The 19,421-nt window shown below is 36.6% G+C and overlaps 1 protein-coding gene across 10 annotated transcripts in view; it reads right to left on the reverse strand.

Annotated features, from left to right (window-relative positions):
• Window positions 1-19,421, reverse strand: part of LOC131034615 (uncharacterized) — a 226,015-nt gene that overhangs the window by 71,954 nt on the left and 134,640 nt on the right. For all 10 annotated transcript variants that reach the window (XM_057966209.2, XM_057966164.2, XM_057966218.2 and 7 more), the window contains one exon: window positions 19,134-19,289. In XM_057966209.2, the coding sequence (XP_057822192.1) occupies window positions 19,134-19,289 (156 nt within the window). The remainder of the gene's footprint in view (window positions 1-19,133; window positions 19,290-19,421) is intronic.

Raw genomic sequence — 19,421 nt, forward strand, 5'->3', positions numbered from 1 at the left:
ATAGAAAAATGATGGCCATTGACTTATTCTCTTGAAGCTATTAATATGCCTCCTTTTTCTTACCATCTTCCATCTAATGATAATGGTGAATTGTTACAACTACCAGAGAGTGGTATTTATTCCCCACCATATTGTTCTTACATGTTTTTGATATTAAAAGCAGCAAACATGGGTGATGTCCCAAAATACAACAGCCCAAAGGGCGCACAGTCAACCAGAAGACTAGCAGCAGCACATTAACAACACATTAATCACAAACTACTAGGATCAAAACAAAACCAAAACAGCACCTACAACAAAAAGAAACTAACTATAACCATTCTTCTACAGCACATTAACATAATTAAAACCAATCTTAGAAATTTAAACCAAAACACTAAAGGAACCATAATAAAAGAGTCTTTAAAGTCAAGCCAATTCTAGCATAAAATAGTACAGTAGAAAATGTAAGGGATCATATCCCAACCGGTTCTTTCCAATCTTGCATCCTGCCTGCTGCAGCACATTAGACCAATCTTTAGTTAGGAACTTGAAGAGTTCCTTGCATTTCTCATCCTCTTTGTCTTTCTGTCCAATCATCTATTGCCAAAGAAAACACAAGGTGGTGGCCGAGCTATGCATCACTCTCAAACCAAACCTGGAGAGACTTGCCATTTTACTTTCCAGTTTGGTCAGCCTTCCATTGGTATTTTTCAACTCTACTTCCAACTCCGCACATTTCAAGCAGGTCCCTAAAGGATTTGCAGTTTGTCCCACCTCATTTGGCATTATTTCCTAGGTAAGATCAATAGGTCCATCATTGCTAGAGTCAAAAACATGTACTAAGCTATTGGCAGTCTCCATGTCCTCCTCATCTTTCTCCTCTTTCATTTTTGACAGCACCTTTTTACACTTATTGATCATCTCCTCACTTCCATGATCTTCCTCCTCCTCTGACCCCAAATTTTCAATTAGTCTCTTCTTTCCCTTCATAATAGGCCTAGAAGCAAACCTGTTAGATCTCCTTGGGGTATTGGTTTCCTCAACCACTTCATCCACGGAACCCACTTCATGGATAGTGAGTTTAGCCTTCTTGGCTGTGAGTTTCCCCTTCTTATTGAGCGAGGGAGTCTTCCACTTGGCTTTATGTGTAGGGATTTTTGGAGAGTTTTGGGCAGACCTAAGTTTACACTGCTTGATACATTTTTTTCAGCTAGGTCCTAGGATGTCAAGAACGCTAAGAGAGGGGGAAGGCCAATTTGGGGTTTCCTGGACCACAATTGGTCGAGCAAAATGATAGAGGTGGAAAATAAGGCCTTGGTGTATGGGGATGGGTTTTCTACCCTAAGACTTAGCACCTTCAACGGCCTCCAACACAATTGTTTCCAGAGAATGTAAAAGGAAAAACAGAAAGGAAACCAGAGAGTAGTTCGGAAGTGATTGAGCAAGGGGAAATGATAAAAGTATAAAACTTTGAATCTTCTCTCAAGTGTAAATATTTCATTATCATGAGGTATACCTGGTCCCAGGGTTCAAGTAGTTCTTCTCTGTTGAAGTCGCTATGGAGTTTGATCGGGTTCTCATCCTCCCTAAAAAATGGATTAAGGCTCTCATTGTCTATGACCCGACTCGTTTTCTTCCATTTTCTGCCCTTGGTAGGGAGTCTCGTAGCCTTAGCTATCACCTCTTTATTGATTTCAAACAACATCCCTCCCATTGTCACTCTGTGATCTACCCATGATGAGGCGAATTGAATGGATAGAATTTCATTATATCCATTCATACTTTCAATATATTGGGCCACTCCTCCCTCCCTACAAATATGCCAAACAGTAGCCTTGTTCTTGAGTTCTTCATGCTTATCAGGCTCTATTGATTGTTCTCACTCTATCACCCCCATTCTATCACTCTCAACAATAGTATACTTCATACACTTCAAATTTTCACTATTGGCACTATTCTTTTGAGGGAAAAAATAACCCTTCGGGAAACTTGTAAAAACAATGTGGAATTTGAGGGCATCATTATTTTGCATGTTATTAAATCCCCCTTTTCCTATAATAACACTCTACATGTGCCGATAGGCCATCCTCATCGGTAAAATGAGAACAAACTAGCTAGCATGATCTTGCCAAATTTGTCCGCCTATTAAGTGTCTAATCACCCTCTTATCTTTGTCCTTTGGATGATGCCATCCTGCCGTCGTAGCGTAATCACCTTTTATGATGCTTTTTATAAACCTTAGGCCACGTCATTTTATCCCCTAGGGTCTTAGCCTCATCATCTTTCCATCTATTAGCTTCCTTCTATTAGGTCATGTGGTTTGAATTTTCTCCCACCATAGACAAACACTGCCACTGGGTATGCTTGTTCATTTGCACATGGTCTCTATTAAGACACACAAGCAAGCCAAAAAGGAAATACCAAAACCAAATAAAATCAATTTGCATTTTACAATTAATTGGTCTAGCTCGCCTTTCTAAGGAGTCTTCGAACATGATAGGGAAGGGAATCCCACTATCTCCAACATCTAATACCATCCATTTGTAGCCCTAAAGCTGCCATTAAATCTGTGCCTTTATTGCCCTCCCTATACGTATGAGTAATAGTGAACATGTCCAAACTTAAGAGGATTTTATTAATATCCTCCATAATATCTTATTTGCACTTCTAACTCTCCATTGATTTCATGGCTCTATTACTTGACACTTCATACACTAAGATTGTCGCTTCATCATTTTCTGTTGCTTGAAAGCCTATTACATCCTTATGAAATCTCTAATAGACCTCTGTGCACTATTACTCTTTCACAATCTCTATTCACTTAACTTGTAATTTAATTCACTGTCAAGGTATCCTTCATTGTCACACTTGTTTGCCCTGATGACAATATTGTGTTCTTGAAGATTGCCAATCTTGACATTCCATGGCATAGTCATTAGATCCCTATTCACTGTTATGTCATAGCACACTTGCTTCACCATTCCTTTGCAATCCATCATTTGTTCATAAATTCTCAAGGCTCCTTTGATCATAATTGAAAATTGTCTTAACATTGTTCAAACTGCTAGGAAGGCCTCTTGTCACCTAAAGTCATACACTCTACTGCAAGCTTTTCTTTCTGTCAATTACATTTACAGATAAACTTGCATCTAGAAAAGCACATTCAGTCCATGAACTTGGGATATTCATGTCATCTTTAGAAACTACTTCAATAGATGCACTGCTGCGGCCTTTCAAGGAAGTATAGCAGCTAGATTCCTACTCTTCACATAATTTCTGGAAAGGAGGTGACAAATATCTTTTCGTTTTTCCAAGAACTATTTTACCAAAATTTTCTTTTGACGACCAATTATGATCCTCCTATGAAAAATCTTTTTATAAAGTATTTGGGCACCATGTTTCACTTCGGTGATTCTTTTTAGCACACTTCTTTGTATCATCCATATCTAAATACAAAACAATTCTACTCAAGTTCTATTCCTATAAATCTAACGCAATGCACTCCCTCTCCAACTCACTCTACAACAATATGTTGTGCAGGATCAATATTGCTTTTGAAATATGCTCGACAACTTTGCATGTAAATCTTTAATCTCCTTTTTCTGCCTCTTCAACAGTGCAACATCTAGAAAGAAAGAAACAAATTATTTTAACGTTCATGAGGCTAAATATAGCCTATAGGACAGACCCCTTCACAAACCAACTTCTGCATTTCAACTCTTTTCTTGTGTAGTGCGATGATGAGTGCTCCTAACTTCTCCACAAACCCCTTGCTGAATAAATTATCCCACAAGCTAGCTGCCAAGAAGTTTTCATAGCTGTCCCTGCTGACTTTAAAAGCGCCAAACCCAAGAATGAAGTGTTTTTCAGTCTCAACTTTACCTGAAGTGCAAAAAAAGCACACCCTTTCCTCCCAAGCCTCTTTTGGTCTTTTCCAACACCCGGTTTCGCAGCGGAGTTGATGGGAATTAATTCTTAATTGAGCAATGAGGATTTTGGCTTTCCACGGTATATTGGCCTCTATGTACGCTTTTTGATGATGGTTGCAAGAGGGGTTAAACTCTTCAATCTAGTATTTCTTCTTTCTCCCTAGCTCTTTATCCAAGTACGCTAGTGGAATTTAACCATAACATATGCTTTCATCCCCTTACTATCCGTGGGGCACATGTTCAAGAATATATCCCATTTTCTAAACCATTTGCTATTTTGTCGCATCCAAGACTTCTTTCTTATGCATAATGTGTCATTAGGCCATCGAACCTCTTCCATTTGCCCAATTCTTTTCAAATAACTTATGAGTCTTGCCAAAGCAATTGCTTCTATAGGTGCAGCCCCCACTTCACTCAAACTGATATCAGAGGGGACTGAACTTTTGACTTTGAAATTGTTTGAAATCAAGCATTTTTGAAATTGATCGATTTGTTTCCACTGCACGTCAGTGGTGCTGCTAGCCCACACTTTGCAACCATAAAGAACAACTGGAAGCACTAAAAGCCCAAAGACAGTTTGGGTAGTCTTCCAGTCCCATAATTTTGCCTCTCTACACCTATTTTGAGAAGCATAAAATGCTTTCCAACCTCCTAGCATTCTCTTCTTTCTGCAGCCTTCCCAACTTAGTTTTTTGTTGAAGTCAATACCAAGGTACTTGTAATCTGCCACTTCTTCAAGAACACTACCTTCGAAAAAGAACATATGTTGGTTATGCTTTCTTTTGATGGAGAAAACCATCACTTTCGTCTTGCTAATGTTGACTTGCATCCCCACTATTCTACAAAACTTCTCAAGAGAGTGTAAGTGCTCTTGTAGGCCAAGAGCAAACCTAGCAATCAAAATAAGGTCATCCGCGTACAAAAGGAGCCTTATAACAAACTCACCCAAACGAACACCGTCACCTTCTTGCAGATTTAACTATTCTTCAAATTTGTCAATGTATAAACCAAAAAGTGTAGGGGACAAAGGGGACCCTTTCTTGACCCCGATATCACTCCTTAAACTTTCAGAGATGCCAGCCGAAGTTCTGACTTTGACTTTAACCTCCTCATACAGCCTATGAACAGCTGCTCTAAGATGTATAGGAACCCCTATTTCCTCCATTCTTTGCCAAAGCTTATCTCTAGGGACCGTGTCAAAAGCCTTTTTGAAATCCAGAAAGCAACAAAAAACTTCTTTTTGTTCCCAAACTTTTTCAATAATGTGCCTTAGAGTGATGCCATGATCAACCATGGAATGCTTCGGTCTGAAACCTGCCTACTCTTTAGCACGCTTATCACTTTCTTTAGCCCGCTTGCTGATTCTGTTTTCTATCATGCTGCCAAATAACTTTGCAAACAAAGGGTTTATCATGATGGTTCTATAATTTGAGGGATTGTTCACATCCCCACTCTTGAAAAGAGGTATTGCCAAGCTAGTAGTCCAATCAGCAAGGAACCCTTGTTGAATAATGTTATTGAAAATTCTTGTGACGTGTGGTGCAAGAATTTCCATGCCCCACTTTAAATACTCTGCCTGAAGTTCAACTAAGTCTTTTGCTTTACCAGCAGCCATCTTCTTAATACCCATCTTGACCTCTTGAATGGTGAAAAGCTTAGTGGTAGTATTGACCAAAGGGGGGGAGGCAGCTTGAGAATCCTGCTCATAAAGTTGCTTTGCATAATCAAACCATTGAGATGCTGTAATAGTGTTTTCAGTTTCCTTATTTCTTGACTGAAGTTCCCTCAAAAATAGCTTGGGGTTCTTTTTTCCAAGGAAGATTAACTCTTCCCTCCTTATGACCATGAATTCATCTTTTTTCTTTCTTAAAATCTGCTTGTAAACTTCGAGATTAATTTGTTTATTATTTGTCTCTTTCAAAGTTCTCCTTGCCTTCATGCATTCTTCATCAAACCAAGCATTGAGCGGAAAAGAATTTGTTTCAGCTTTTCTGCTTTTGGCTCTTTTACATTCAGTAGTGCCTTGTGAATTATATTAATTAGCTCAAGACTACAAGGCCCATGTATAGGAATTCTCTCCTTAAAAAGCCTTTCAAGCGCTATTTGAAAAGTATCACAATTTTTTTGACTTAACAAAATTCTGCCCTTTGAAATAGATTGTGGGATACCCATGAATTTCCTTTCAAGTTGTTCATTTTCAGTCCACGAAAAACTTAAATAAATTGGTTTATGATCAGAATTTAAATCCCAAAGTTGCTCACCAATCAATACTTTCCTCTATAAGCCAAAAAGGATTGCGATCTTCTTTACAACACAAAATGCTGGCTTGTTCACTTGCTGTCCTAGCATTAAAATCCCCCACCAAAAGCACTTCACCGAGCTGAGAATACATTGCAATATCCTTTTTTAAAGCTGCAAAAGGATCTTTGTGGTCAAGGCCTCTATTCTTGTAAGTTTTTGAAACTTGCGGAGCAAAGTAACATGCTGCAATTCAAATGAGATTACCATTTTCTGTGATTCTGAACCAAATGAATTGTTTATTCGAATCTTCTCTTTCTAACTGAATCGAACGCCCTTCTTTTCCTTCACTAAGATCATAATACCCCCATGACCTTTGCCATTCCTTGCTGCCTTGTTCCACACTACCAACTTCAAATACCCTTCAAACAAAGGTGTCTTGCACCCTTCATGCTCATGAGTTTCTATGAGACAAATAATGTCTCTATCCTCCGCAATAGGCCCTAACCCAGGTCCATGTCTCCATGGATAACCTCTACAATTCCAACAAACTAGACTTAGAGAGCCCTAGGTAGGTCTATCCTCCACAATAGGCCCTAACCCAACTCCACGTCTCCATGGATAACCTCTACAATTCTTTCTAGACCTTATTAACTTCAGCACAATTTGTGACATGTAGTATCTTGCTTGCAAACTAAAGTGTTCCCCTAATTTCATCGACATGGATCGATGCAAGTGCGATATTACATACAAATTGCAATCTTCACATTACCACCAAAGATGGGCTGCAAAATTCTAGTCAATTTAAAATCACAATATGGCGCATGTACTCCTTGGATTTTCCCACCTTCACTCAGCTTGTTAATATCAGTTCCAAGAATCATCAGACTCTTATTTATGTGTGATCCTTCCTTCAAGCGTGCACCTTTAGCACCAATTTTTGCAATCTACAACAACTACTCAAGAGAACTGACACTCTAGCTGCATCACATGATGTGTCCACAAAATCATCTTCATTCTTTTCCCTACTTCCAATCACAAATTACTTGTTCTGTTCTATTGCTTCTTCTGTAAATGGAAACCAATAATGCATCTTGAGAGGATACTGCCAAAGTTTGTGGTGAATAGTTTTTTGCTTGCTAAGTGTATTTCTTTATAAGTTCCAAAGGCTTGCTTGTGCCTCTACAACTTGCATATGCGTCAACCGAACATGTTGCTTTGATGGATGTCGACACCCATTTTCATTCCCTTTAATGCAATGCCAAAAATTCCAAATCAATCGCTTTCAAGATCCATAAGCTATAGACCATCTCAAAATTGGAGACACTCCTCTCCTACCATGCTTATTTTGAACACATTACATAAAATCAAATCTTGTTTGAGGAGTTTTGTCAAGCACCTCACATACTCTTCTTTTTTTTGGTGGTCTTCACAATTCGTACACATCTCTTCGTGAGGAGTACCAACAACACACTATCCAAGTTCTTTTATTGGAAGTGATAGAAATATGATTAACAATCCATGGAAAGCAATCATGTTGCGACATAAAAAGGTACTCAAAAATTGATACACAGACCACAAAAACATTATTTGAGCTCATTAACTGTGAAGCACTATTCAAGAGGACCTAGAACCACAATAACAATGGCTTGGACAATCTAACTTCTGAACATCTCATTGCCAATCAATGCTAATTAGTACTAACCTATAGTTGTTGCTCAAAGGTTTTTTACACAAACTTTTAATCAGAGAAAAACCCACTAGTTGCTTGGATAAAAATGTTAACTCTTACATAAGATAGATTCTCAAGAAAGTGGATTGTAGTTAACTTGATACCAGGGTACTCTACTATTTTACAACAAGAACAAGAGCTTGTCTATCATTGGCAACTCCAAAGAATAACACAGCAACCATTTGCCTTAGAAAAAAACTCCCTTGTTCTTCTTGATTTCCTTCAAAAGGATTCTTGAGACTCTGCACTATCGATCGTTACTTTACCATTTCCCTACAATTATTTACTCACATAACCTACTTCATTTGCATCTTCAAGGTAATGTTCTAATGGATTGGGTGAACTTTCACATGCCGCTTTATTCAATTTTCCATAAGGATGCAAGATAGCAGATTCACCGATCTTTTAGAAAGTAAATCAAACTGATTTTATGTTGCTTGTTATTGAAGAAAACATAAAGCCCCCTCACTGCCCCAAATGTAAGAAAAAACTTTGACAACCCTGCAGCATATCAACACGTGCATGCTTCCTCCACCAACTGGGACACCTGCCAATGTTAAGAAAACCAAACAATCTGCTTTGACATCTATCAAAAACCCTAAACCTAAGGTTTTCACCAACACCTGGACATTGTTTGAAAATAACATGAGATGAGCATGCCTTTTGGAATTCTTTCTTGAGATATTGAAATTTTAACAAGTGGCTTGGTTACTAACAAAAGAAGATTCGTATTTACTTTCTTTACATAACAACACATTAGACCTCTTGTCAAGATACTTAGAAAGATTTACAAAATTGACTGGTGCCTTCTCAACCAATAATCAATCTCAAGACCCATTACAAATAAGTTGCGCCTAGTAGCATCTAGTTTATCAACAAGCTCAATCTTCCTTCCTCGCTCAAAATCACTACAACTTCTTGTGTTGTAAACACACAAGCCCCATTGCAAATGGGGACCCCTCTTTTTCACTTGTTAGTCTTAGTAGTTTAGCTTTGTTTTGTGTAGCTTGGTGATAATTTTAGTCTGGCCTTAGAATGAGGGGTTAGTTTTGTCAAGTCTTGAACTTGGTTGAGGAACAAAATGGTGAAATCAAGTCTTGTGTAAAAGTGAACTCCAATGATGAAAATCATGAAATTACAACTCAAAACTTGGAATTTTGAAAGTGAAGAAATGTGGATGTGAATGGATGAAGTTTGAAAGAGATGGGTGAAGTGCTGATACAAATTGTAAGATTACCTTGCAATTCCATCATATGCATTTCTGCTTCAAATTGTAAACCCACCTTATATTTCCGATTGAAAATGTTGTTCCACTTTACAATCCCATTCAAAAATGTAAAACCTAAGTGAATTTTCGCTTGAAAATGCAAGGATAAGAGGCATTTCCACATGAAATTTCATGCATAAGTGAACATCCCACTCTAAAATGCATAAGCAAGGTCAAGTTTGCTTGGAAAACCCTTGCAAGAGTTGGGATTTCACCAAGAATTACTTGATCACCTTCAATTCTCACTTGAAATTGCAAGATCACTTTGAATTTCACCAAAGAGTTAATGCATATCCTCGCCATGCATAAGGTATTTTGAATGCATGCATACATGAAATCCCTGAAAAATTTTATGCATGACTACATGAAATCCCCAAATAAATTTATGCATGACTACTCAAAAACCCCAAAAAGGTTTATGCACACTCACTCAAAATCCCCGAAAACATCAATACATGAACACTCAAAATCCCCGGAAAAAAAAACTGAATGCATGCATACTAAAAATCCACGACAAAGAAAGAGGCTAGTTCAAAAGAAAAACATGTGGAATGAAATGCAAAATGTTGGAGTACAAGGCAGAAATCCGCTGGGAAATGCAAAACACTCTTGCATTTCCCCCCAGCATTGCAAAAATATGAGCGCTCACCTTTCATTTATAGTCATTCAAGTCAAATATGCAATTAAGATGGATGACCGGCCTGAGTTAGCAATGAGGAAGGCCGACCAGATGAAATTCCTCCTAAAGTCAATTTTAAAATTCAAAAATCTGTGAGAAGAAGGCCGACTCAAAGTGGAGAGGATTTGCAATATAAATAAAACCTTAGCCGACCATCATCAAGGTGAAGGAATTGATATATGAGTGCATATAAAGAAGAAATCAAACAATCATTTTCACAAAGCAATTCAAAAGCAGCGCACAGCAGTAAAAGGAAAATTCCAAAAAAGCAGATATGAATTTGGTATAAGGAGATCAGATTTCAAACAAAGCATTGAGTGAAAGGAGCAAAAACTTGATATGGAAGGTGGAGAAGAGCTAATTCAAGGAAGAGGACATGTGAATTCTAGCATAAGTAAAAATCAAATTGCAAAGAAGTTAAGCGAAATGCAAGAGAGCATTTGAATTAGAATCAAGACAATAAGGAGTTGCTATTGAAGGTTAGAACAGGCAATCTTGAAGAAAAAACTAGCCTTTCATACCCAAATCTAAGCGATTTTCATCAACAATTTGATCATTTTTCAAGAACTGAAACCTCATTTCCAGAACTTTTAAAGTATTTCCAGAACTACTGATGATAAAACCAAAAGTCTTTAAGCTTTAAAGTTCTGGGAATTTTGTGCAAAGGGTAAAAGATTAAGAGCCTGGAATGGTTTGTTTTCACAATTTCACAATTGTAATGATTTGCCATGATTAAATTTTTAAGATTTCAGGATGATTAAGAGTGCAAGATCTGGATTTTCATTTTCTTACCATGATTTTCTTGCAAACTTTCAAAATTTAACATTTAATTTCATTCATAAATCATGATTCAAATATTTCTCTTTTCATGTGATGCAAGGAAGCGTATGGAACAAGGGGAAAGAACATTACAACATGGAGGACAACTGCAACAAGGACATCAAGGTCAAGGATATCCAAGAAGAAGATGGCGAAAGATAAAGATGAAATGAGCAATGAAGCATAAAGAAAGCATTTCGAAGTTTCAAAAGAGTTAATCAAAGTTAGAGATGCAAAAACTTCTTTATGATGACATAGAAGTGGAGTTAAAACAAAGAGCAAGGTGAATAAAGTCTACAAGATATGCAAGCTGAGGTGATGTCTACTCATCTCAACCAATCAAATAATTCAAGGTCAACATGTTCGGATTCATCGAACCTGACTCATCCAAAGGAGAACAGAGGGACATGTGGATGCATTGAGTGAAATGTACTCATCTACTCTTTGTAAATTGTGCCATTAAGGCTATATAATTTTTAATTGGTCCTTTCTCTAAAAGGACGTGCTCAGAGTTCTGTAATTTTTGGTGGATATTAAATGTATGAGGTGTTAGTTATACTTATAACAAACTCCACTTAGGGTTTCATTGAATTGGTTTCATTGAATTATCTTCGCCATTGATTTATAATTAATTTTTTCCCTTCATTTTGTAACTCAAAGTCTATAAAAGGATTGGCCTTTTCATTTGCAAGGGTTAATAGTTAAGTAACAGTTAAAAGTTAGCAAGAGTATTAGTAGGAGGAAATTAAAAATTATTGCCAAGACTACGTCGAAATTAATACATAATTTTCATTCAAGATATGGTGGATCTTTGTGTGGAGTTTCTACATTTTGCATTGTTTCTACTTCTCAAGTTTTAGTTGAAGTTCATTGATTGTAATGTATAAATGTGGAGATATTTGATGAATTCCTTGGTTCATACCATTTGTAGTTCGTTGCTTGCAAATTGCAGTGTCTGGTTAGTCTGAACCTCATTTTGACAATGGTCCGATTGTGGATATTCATTTGGATTGCACCAGCATTGGTATTTGGATGGATGTTTGCAACATGAAAATCTTTCACTACCGTAGAGGATTGCACTATTTCAATGGTGGTGTGAGCTATCTAAGCACTATCCATTATCATCATTGTCCTTAGGTTCTTAAATTAGATTTATGCAACCCTTATCCTTTTTGTCTTTTGTTTGAAGTTCGAATCAGTTTAGTATTCAAGTTGTAGTTGCTTTGTAGAAGTGAAAAGCGTAAGTCCCTTTGTGAAAACAGAAAATCACATCATTTCACTGTGTCTATCCATTGCAACATCAAGACTTAATATTTGTAAACCTTGGGGTTACCTTATTTGATCACATTGTTTATAGCATTTGAGGTTTCCTTATTCAAGAGAGGATAGAATACTAGGTATTTTATTTTGTGTTGGAGAGTGTCACAAAACACACATCAACACAACTGTTTTACAATCTGATTTCTACATGTTGGTAGATAGATGTGTGCTTAGATCAACAATTAGCAGTATTTTATAAGAAATATAGCTCAAAAACCTTAAAAACACTTTTAAAAAACCCTAAATCAGTGATTTCCAAAATTATATTTTAATAAAAAACATATCCCATATTTTTTGTATGAATCTCAAGCAAATTTTAACAAATTATATATATAAGTTTAATGTTTGCCAAAATTCAAATTTCGTGCTTGAAATTCGACGAATCTTGTGACATAGCTAGCAGCTAATCCTCTTATGTGGTGCCAATAATGAATTGGTTCTAACTTTGTAATCCTTCAAAAGGTTATACCACTGAAGATATAACTTTTCTATGCACTCTAAATTCTAATACTGGATGGTAATACCTCCAATGAGTTGCTCTTGATATTTGTTGATATACTTACCCAACTGAATAAGTAGTAAATTTGTATTAAGCTTTCCCATTGAATAAATGTTAGTGTTCATTAAGTTTTCCCACTAAATAAGTGGGTGTGCCCATTTCGCTTACCACTAAATTAAGTAGAAGATGCTTATTTTCATTTCTTGTAATGCATATGCATGCCACTAAATAAATGGTATGGGCTGGCCTGTTTGTTAAATTTAAGCAATCAGATGTTAATCTTAAATAATCAGGTTATAACAGAACAGTAACAGCAATGAAAACACAAAACAAGACACACCAATACCCTGGGAAAACCTCCCTCTTGGAGGTGAAAAACCCATCCACAAAGTACAATGTGTATTATCTCAAATGTAGGCAATTACAAGGCAAGTGTGCTTATCTCAGATTGTTGTTCAACCAGCAAGATAGCAAATCTGAATTCCTCTTTATATGATAATGGAGATTGCAGCCCTTATCATCAGCATCAAATTTGATCAAGGCAAGTCTTCATTAGCTTCGCAAGATCTTGATAGCATCACCTAATAGACAACCTTCACAAAATGGATGAGGAGCAAGTTCGCACAAGAGAGAGAGAGAGATCGCCAAATGTTGGAGAGCAGATTACATGTGTTGACAGCCTTAAGAATGATTCGCCTTGTATGTAAATTGATTCATTATGCTATGCAAATGACTTGCTTATATACTTGACTTGTGGTGTCAAGTCTCAAGTCGGCCTGCCTCGTTAATTCAATAATAATATTATGTATATCGTCCAAATAGGTCTTGACCTATTAAGACGTTATTGCTTGATTGCCATTACTACACACTACATGAGTTTGGGCCCAATCCAATTACATAATCGCTCAAAATACATATTGGGCCTACCCTATCTACAAATTACATTCAATATAGGACCACAAGTTACATTGCCCAATTAGGGTCAGACCAAATTACAAGTTACATTTATAGGGCGTGTCCTATCCACAAGTTACATTATATATAGGTCTTGCCCAGGCAAGACATAATTACAAGTTACATGTATTTGGGCCCAGCCCTAAGTTCGATTTACATAATAGATAATACATGTGTATTTTAATTGTCATTGACAATATTAAAATACAATAGATAGGTATCCGAGCTAGCTACTATTTCAACACTCCCTCTTAGCTAGGGAGGATAGCTGCCACTTGTCATGATCCATTCATGACCTTCATCTTGCATTGCCCGCAAGGATGAATGCATAAGATCCATAGAGTATACTTGCAATAAAATACATAAATATCATGAACTCATTTCATGATGTCCATCTTGCATTGCCTGCAAAGGATGGATCCCCCTTGCATTGTCCGCGGAGGGTGTAAGAGGTCTTACACCTCAGCCTTCTCCCAGAGAAGGATACACTGTCACCTTGCGTTGCCCGCGGAGGGTGACTCCACCTTGCATTGCCCGCAGAGGGTGGAAGATGCAGTCTAAATTGCATCACTAGGATTGAGACTCCCTCTCAATCAATATTGTGTTCTCCACAATTCCAAGCTTCTCTCTGAAGTACTCAAACTTCACTCGAGCTAGAGGCTTGGTGAGAACATCAGAAACCTGTTCATCAGTGTTGATATATTTCAGCTGGATGGCACCTCTTTGTGCCATATCACGAATATAGTGATAATGAGTTTCCACGTGTTTTGACCTGTCATGAAACACGGGATTATTAGACATTTTAATACAACTCTGATTATCATAATAAATAACAGTGGATTCCCAAGGTTGTCCAAACAACCCAGCAAGAAGCTTGCGAAGCCAAACTGCTTCTCTAGTTGCCACACTTGAAGCAATGTATTCAGCTTCTGCAGTACTCAATGCAACTGAGGACTGTTTCCTATTGGCCCAAGAGATCATAGCGGAACCCAAGCTGAAACAAATTCCTGAAGTGCTTTTCCTGTCAGTAACACTTCCAGCCCACTCAGAATCAGAGTAACCTTTCAAATTGATTACTATGTTGATTGGATACTTCAGGCCATAGCCAACTGTTCCACACAAGTATCTCAGGATGTGCTTGGCTGCCACCAAGTGAACATGCTTTGGCCGGTTCATGAATTGGCTAAGTGCACTCACTGCATAGAAAATTAGTGTTGACTAGATACATCCAGGATCCAATCAACTGCATGTACTCTGAAGGATCTACAAAATCAGAGTTACCTGCAAAAATACTCAACTTCTTCAAGTTAGTTTCCATAGGAGTAGACATAGGTTTACAATCCATCATACCAAAGATTTTCAATATATCAATAGTATATTTTCCTTGACTTGGAATAATTTCATTAGGTCTTTGCCACACTTCTAACCCTAGGAAGTAATGCATTAGACCTAGATTCTTCATTTCAAATTCAGTAGCTAATTCTTTCTTACACCTAATGATGAGACTATCTTCACCAGTTAGAAATAAATCATCCACATATAAAACCAGAATTAGCATTTCACCATTAAATACTTCAAAGTAAATGTTAGGATCAACATCATTCTTATAAAACCCTAAACTAACTAAGTACTTATCAATTCTTTCATACCAAGCCCTAGGAGCTTGCTTGAGACCGTAGAGAGCTTTCTTCAGTCTGCACACACGTTTCTCTATAATGAATCTCATAACCTTCAAGTTGTTCAATATAGACAACATTAAGGAAACAATCTTTATATCTAACTTCTAGCCTGCAGCATTAGCTATAGTGGTTATAATATTAGTATATCTAGCAGCAAGAGCAAATGTTTCCTTCTAACTACATCTAGCTTCATATTTTCAAAAACTTCCATATGGAACTCTCTTTTGATTCTTAATATAAAATTGTGATAATCAAGTCTCATGAAGGTTGCATAAACTAAGAATCAATCAAGTAAGGCAGCCATAAATCAAAGATGAAAAATGCCAATCTTTTCCCTACTTCACTTTTACGAAATGGACCTATAGTACAATCATTATGATCAAGGCATACCTTCAAGTGAAGAAACCAAGCTCCCTCTTAAGCTTGAAGGCATGGTAATTCAAGAAACTCTTGAAGAGAAAATATCCCAATAGAATGAATTAACATGTAAAGTAACTTATCTAGACTTCCACCATTAACAACATATGCCAAGATTGCTCAAAAGGATATTGTCAGTCTATGATCAACTTCAACCATAGTGTAAAGCTACACAACATTCTAAAATTGTTTTCCATAGTTGAATAACAGAGAGTTAGCTTATATTAGAAAACTAAGGCAAGTGTATGACTTCAGAAAACATCTTACAAAATCCATAAGCAAGGTATATAAGCCTAATTGTCTTTCTAGCCAATGCGTAAAATCAGATATGAGTATCGACCACTCAAAAGGATACACATTGTAGTTGAGCACAAGCATATGATCGAAAGCCAACTTCAATAAGTTAGATACCTCATTCATCTTAGGTTTCATCATCAAGAGAATACTTACTTCAAAGAATCTAATAGGCAGTATGCTTAAATTGAAGAGATAGTTTCGCAATGAATATTATGTAAGGATGATGAAAGCCATAACAGAAAATGCATTAGAGCTAAAGGCAATCCTCTACACAAGAGGAGTAAAGCAAGGTTATAATAACAACATAACAAAGAACATGAGGGCCTATTATGAAGAGCTGAAGAGAACCGAGTGTTACACAGTCACAGCCCTACATGACAACCTTATCCAAACATAAAATAGAACAGAAAATGCAGTCCATACAATGTTAAGAGATTTGATGCAAATCAAGAGACACACCATAAGAGTATATAATTCCAGAGCAGCAAGACTATTAAGCATTTCAAGACTTAGATAGAATACAGTGCATCAGAACTATGCAGCAAGTATCATAAGGGATCGGATCATAATATGAAGATAGTAAGGTCAACATTGCGCATAGATACTAAGTAGGATGTCTATCACACCAATGACTGAGGTTCCATGTTTTTGAATCTCCTATAAATTTATTCATCTTTCTATTTGGGCTTGCTGTTATATCCATCATAATACTCCTAGATTTATATCTAAATACACATGCTGAAGTTTTAAGTGCCAAGGATGTATTTAGATCAATGCATCAATTCAGATCACCACATCAAATAGGTTGAGATCTAAACATACTTAAAATAGAGTAGAGAGTAGGGCATAACTATCTTCAATAGTTCAAACTGGATTAGAACAAATTCTTAACACAAGAACAAGGCTCGAACTAGGGTGATTGTTCCAAACCTTAGGAAGAAAGTTAGGCAATACTAAGATCTGAAAACAAGTGCACAAACCGACATATGAAAGCACCCTTACATGAAGTAGTTAACAAGCAAGAGAACCTTGTGCACTAGATAAGACACTAATAACAATAAGGTAATCAGATGCAAATCTCCAACCAAGCGGACCCTATAATTGAGAATTGAGGAATGAGAGCACCTGAAATCTTATTCTTGCCTTTAATTTGTCAAGCAGACATTGTTGTTGAACTTTCTGATTCACGGTAGACTTCTTGAATTGCTTTAGCTCATCCAGATACGAAGGCTCAGTCAAATCCTTATGTTTCACAAACTGTAACAGACCTTTCCATGGTGTAAAATTTAGGGCACCTTCAAGTCTGTCCTCAACTTTCAGACCTGTAACCATCTTGCAAAACTAACAACAAACTAAAAGTGAAGGACAACTAATAATCTGATTCTTTAGAATGAACCTAAAGCTTTGATACCATGTTAATTTTAAGCAATCAGATGTTAATCTTAAATAATCAGGTTATAACATAACAGTAACAGCAATAAAAACACAAAACAAGACACACCAATAACCTGGGAAAACCTCCCTCTTGGAGGTGAAAAACCCAGCCACAAAGTACAATGTGTATTATCTCAAATGTAGGCAATTACAAGGCAAGTGTGCTTATCTCAAATTGTTGTTCAACCAGCAAGATAGCAGATCTGAATTCCTCTTTATATGATAATGGAGATTGCAGCCCTTATCATCAGCATCAAATTCGCCCAAGGCAAGTCTTCATTAGCTTCGCAAGATCTTGATAGCATCACCTAACAGCCAGCCTTCACACAATGGATGAGGAGCAATTTCGCACAAGAGAGCGAGAGAGATCGCCAAATGTTGGAGAGCAGATTACATGTGTTGACAGCCTTAAGAATGATTCGCCTTATATGTAAATTGATTCATTATGCTATGCAAATGACTTGCTTATATACTTGACTTGTGGTGTCAAGTCTCAAGTCAACCTGCCTTGTTAATTTAATAATAATATTATGTATATCGTCCAAATAGGTCTGACCTATTAAGACGTTATTGCTTGATTACCTTTACCAAACACTACATGAGTTTGGGCCCAGCCTAATTACATAATCGCTCAAAATACATATTGGGCCTACCCTATCTACAAGTTACATTCAATATAGGACCACAAGTTACATCGCCCAATTAGGGTCAGACCAAATTACAAGTTACATTTATAGGGCCTGTCTTATCCACAAGTTACATTATATATAGGTCTTGCCCAAACAAGACATAATTACAAGTTACATGTGTTTGGGCCCAGCCCTAAGTTCGATTTACATAATAGATAATACATGTGTATTTTAATTGCCATTGACAATATTAAAATACAATAGATAGGTATCCGAGCTAGCTACTATTTCAACACTGTTGCCTAGAACTTCTCTTTCAGTTGTTACATTTCAGTTTATGTGTAATCCTTTCACCATATGCTCTCACCTTGCCCACCTTGAGAACTAGGTGATCAGAAAGTGAAAAGGATATCAATTGTATCATATTTTAGTTGCTATATTTTCAAATAAAATTAGGGGTATATATTACAAATATATCAGTTGAAACCACAAACATCCATGCATAATTAAAAAAGCATGCCAGTCATTATAGAGTATAAGAAAGATAACGCATCAAGAATTGTTTCTTTTGCATTATGAAACCATAATTAAATAGATTTCATAAACAATCTTTCAAACTCCTATGTTGTATGTCCCAACCCTTGACTTTACAACTTTTCTGTGAAATTTCACATACATAATTCACTTATCATTTCGTATCCATTAATTGCCCCGTTATTTTGAAATGCTTAATTGCTCCAACAAATATTTGATTAGTAAACCTGAATCAATCTATCAACAAAGTACAACTGTACACAAGTATAGCTTTTCCCTATGGTCACTGTTGACTCATGATATTTATATGTTTCTGGTGCCTTCTAAATTTGAGAATCGTAAATATAAAAACGATATTTTTGAAACATCTTTCCACATAAGGAATTCATTTTTAGTGTCTCAATTTGCTTTTCTTTCTGGTAGCATATTGCATGGCTATATAATGTTCAAGAAATAGATAAATGTTTTTACAAAATGAAAAAAGGAACTTGAAGTGAACTTCATACTCTATTACTAATACGGAATACCATTTTTCCTACACAAATTTGCGTGAAATTGACAAATCTCAAGTGACTGAAATCTAATGTTGATTATAAAGATTTTAAGAAAAAAAAAAATCTGAGGAGCTTTTTTATTCTAAATCGGCATCTTCTTCCACAGATTCTCACTGTTAACATAGATATCTGTTCAAGAAATACAACAAAGTGATATTGCAATAGGCTACCTCAGAATATTGAATTCGAGCTGGCCTTGAAATGTCATTCTGCCTTTCCAGAGAAACTTCATTGGACACTAAAATTGAAATTTCTTTTAACATGGCAGCCAATCTCAAGGTATCAAGAGTTTCTTTGAATTTTAGAACTCCAACAGCAGATTGTACCTAAAATAGCATTTACAGCCAAGGAGTCATAAAAGCATGTAAGAACATGAAGGCATGATTGACGATATCAAAACAAGTTATTACACTTAATAAAGGATGTACAGTTTACATGGAATTTATGTATATTTGATG

This window comes from Cryptomeria japonica, chromosome 5 (genome assembly GCF_030272615.1).
Source record: "Cryptomeria japonica chromosome 5, Sugi_1.0, whole genome shotgun sequence".
In the NCBI taxonomy this organism is placed as follows: domain Eukaryota; kingdom Viridiplantae; phylum Streptophyta; class Pinopsida; order Cupressales; family Cupressaceae; genus Cryptomeria; species Cryptomeria japonica.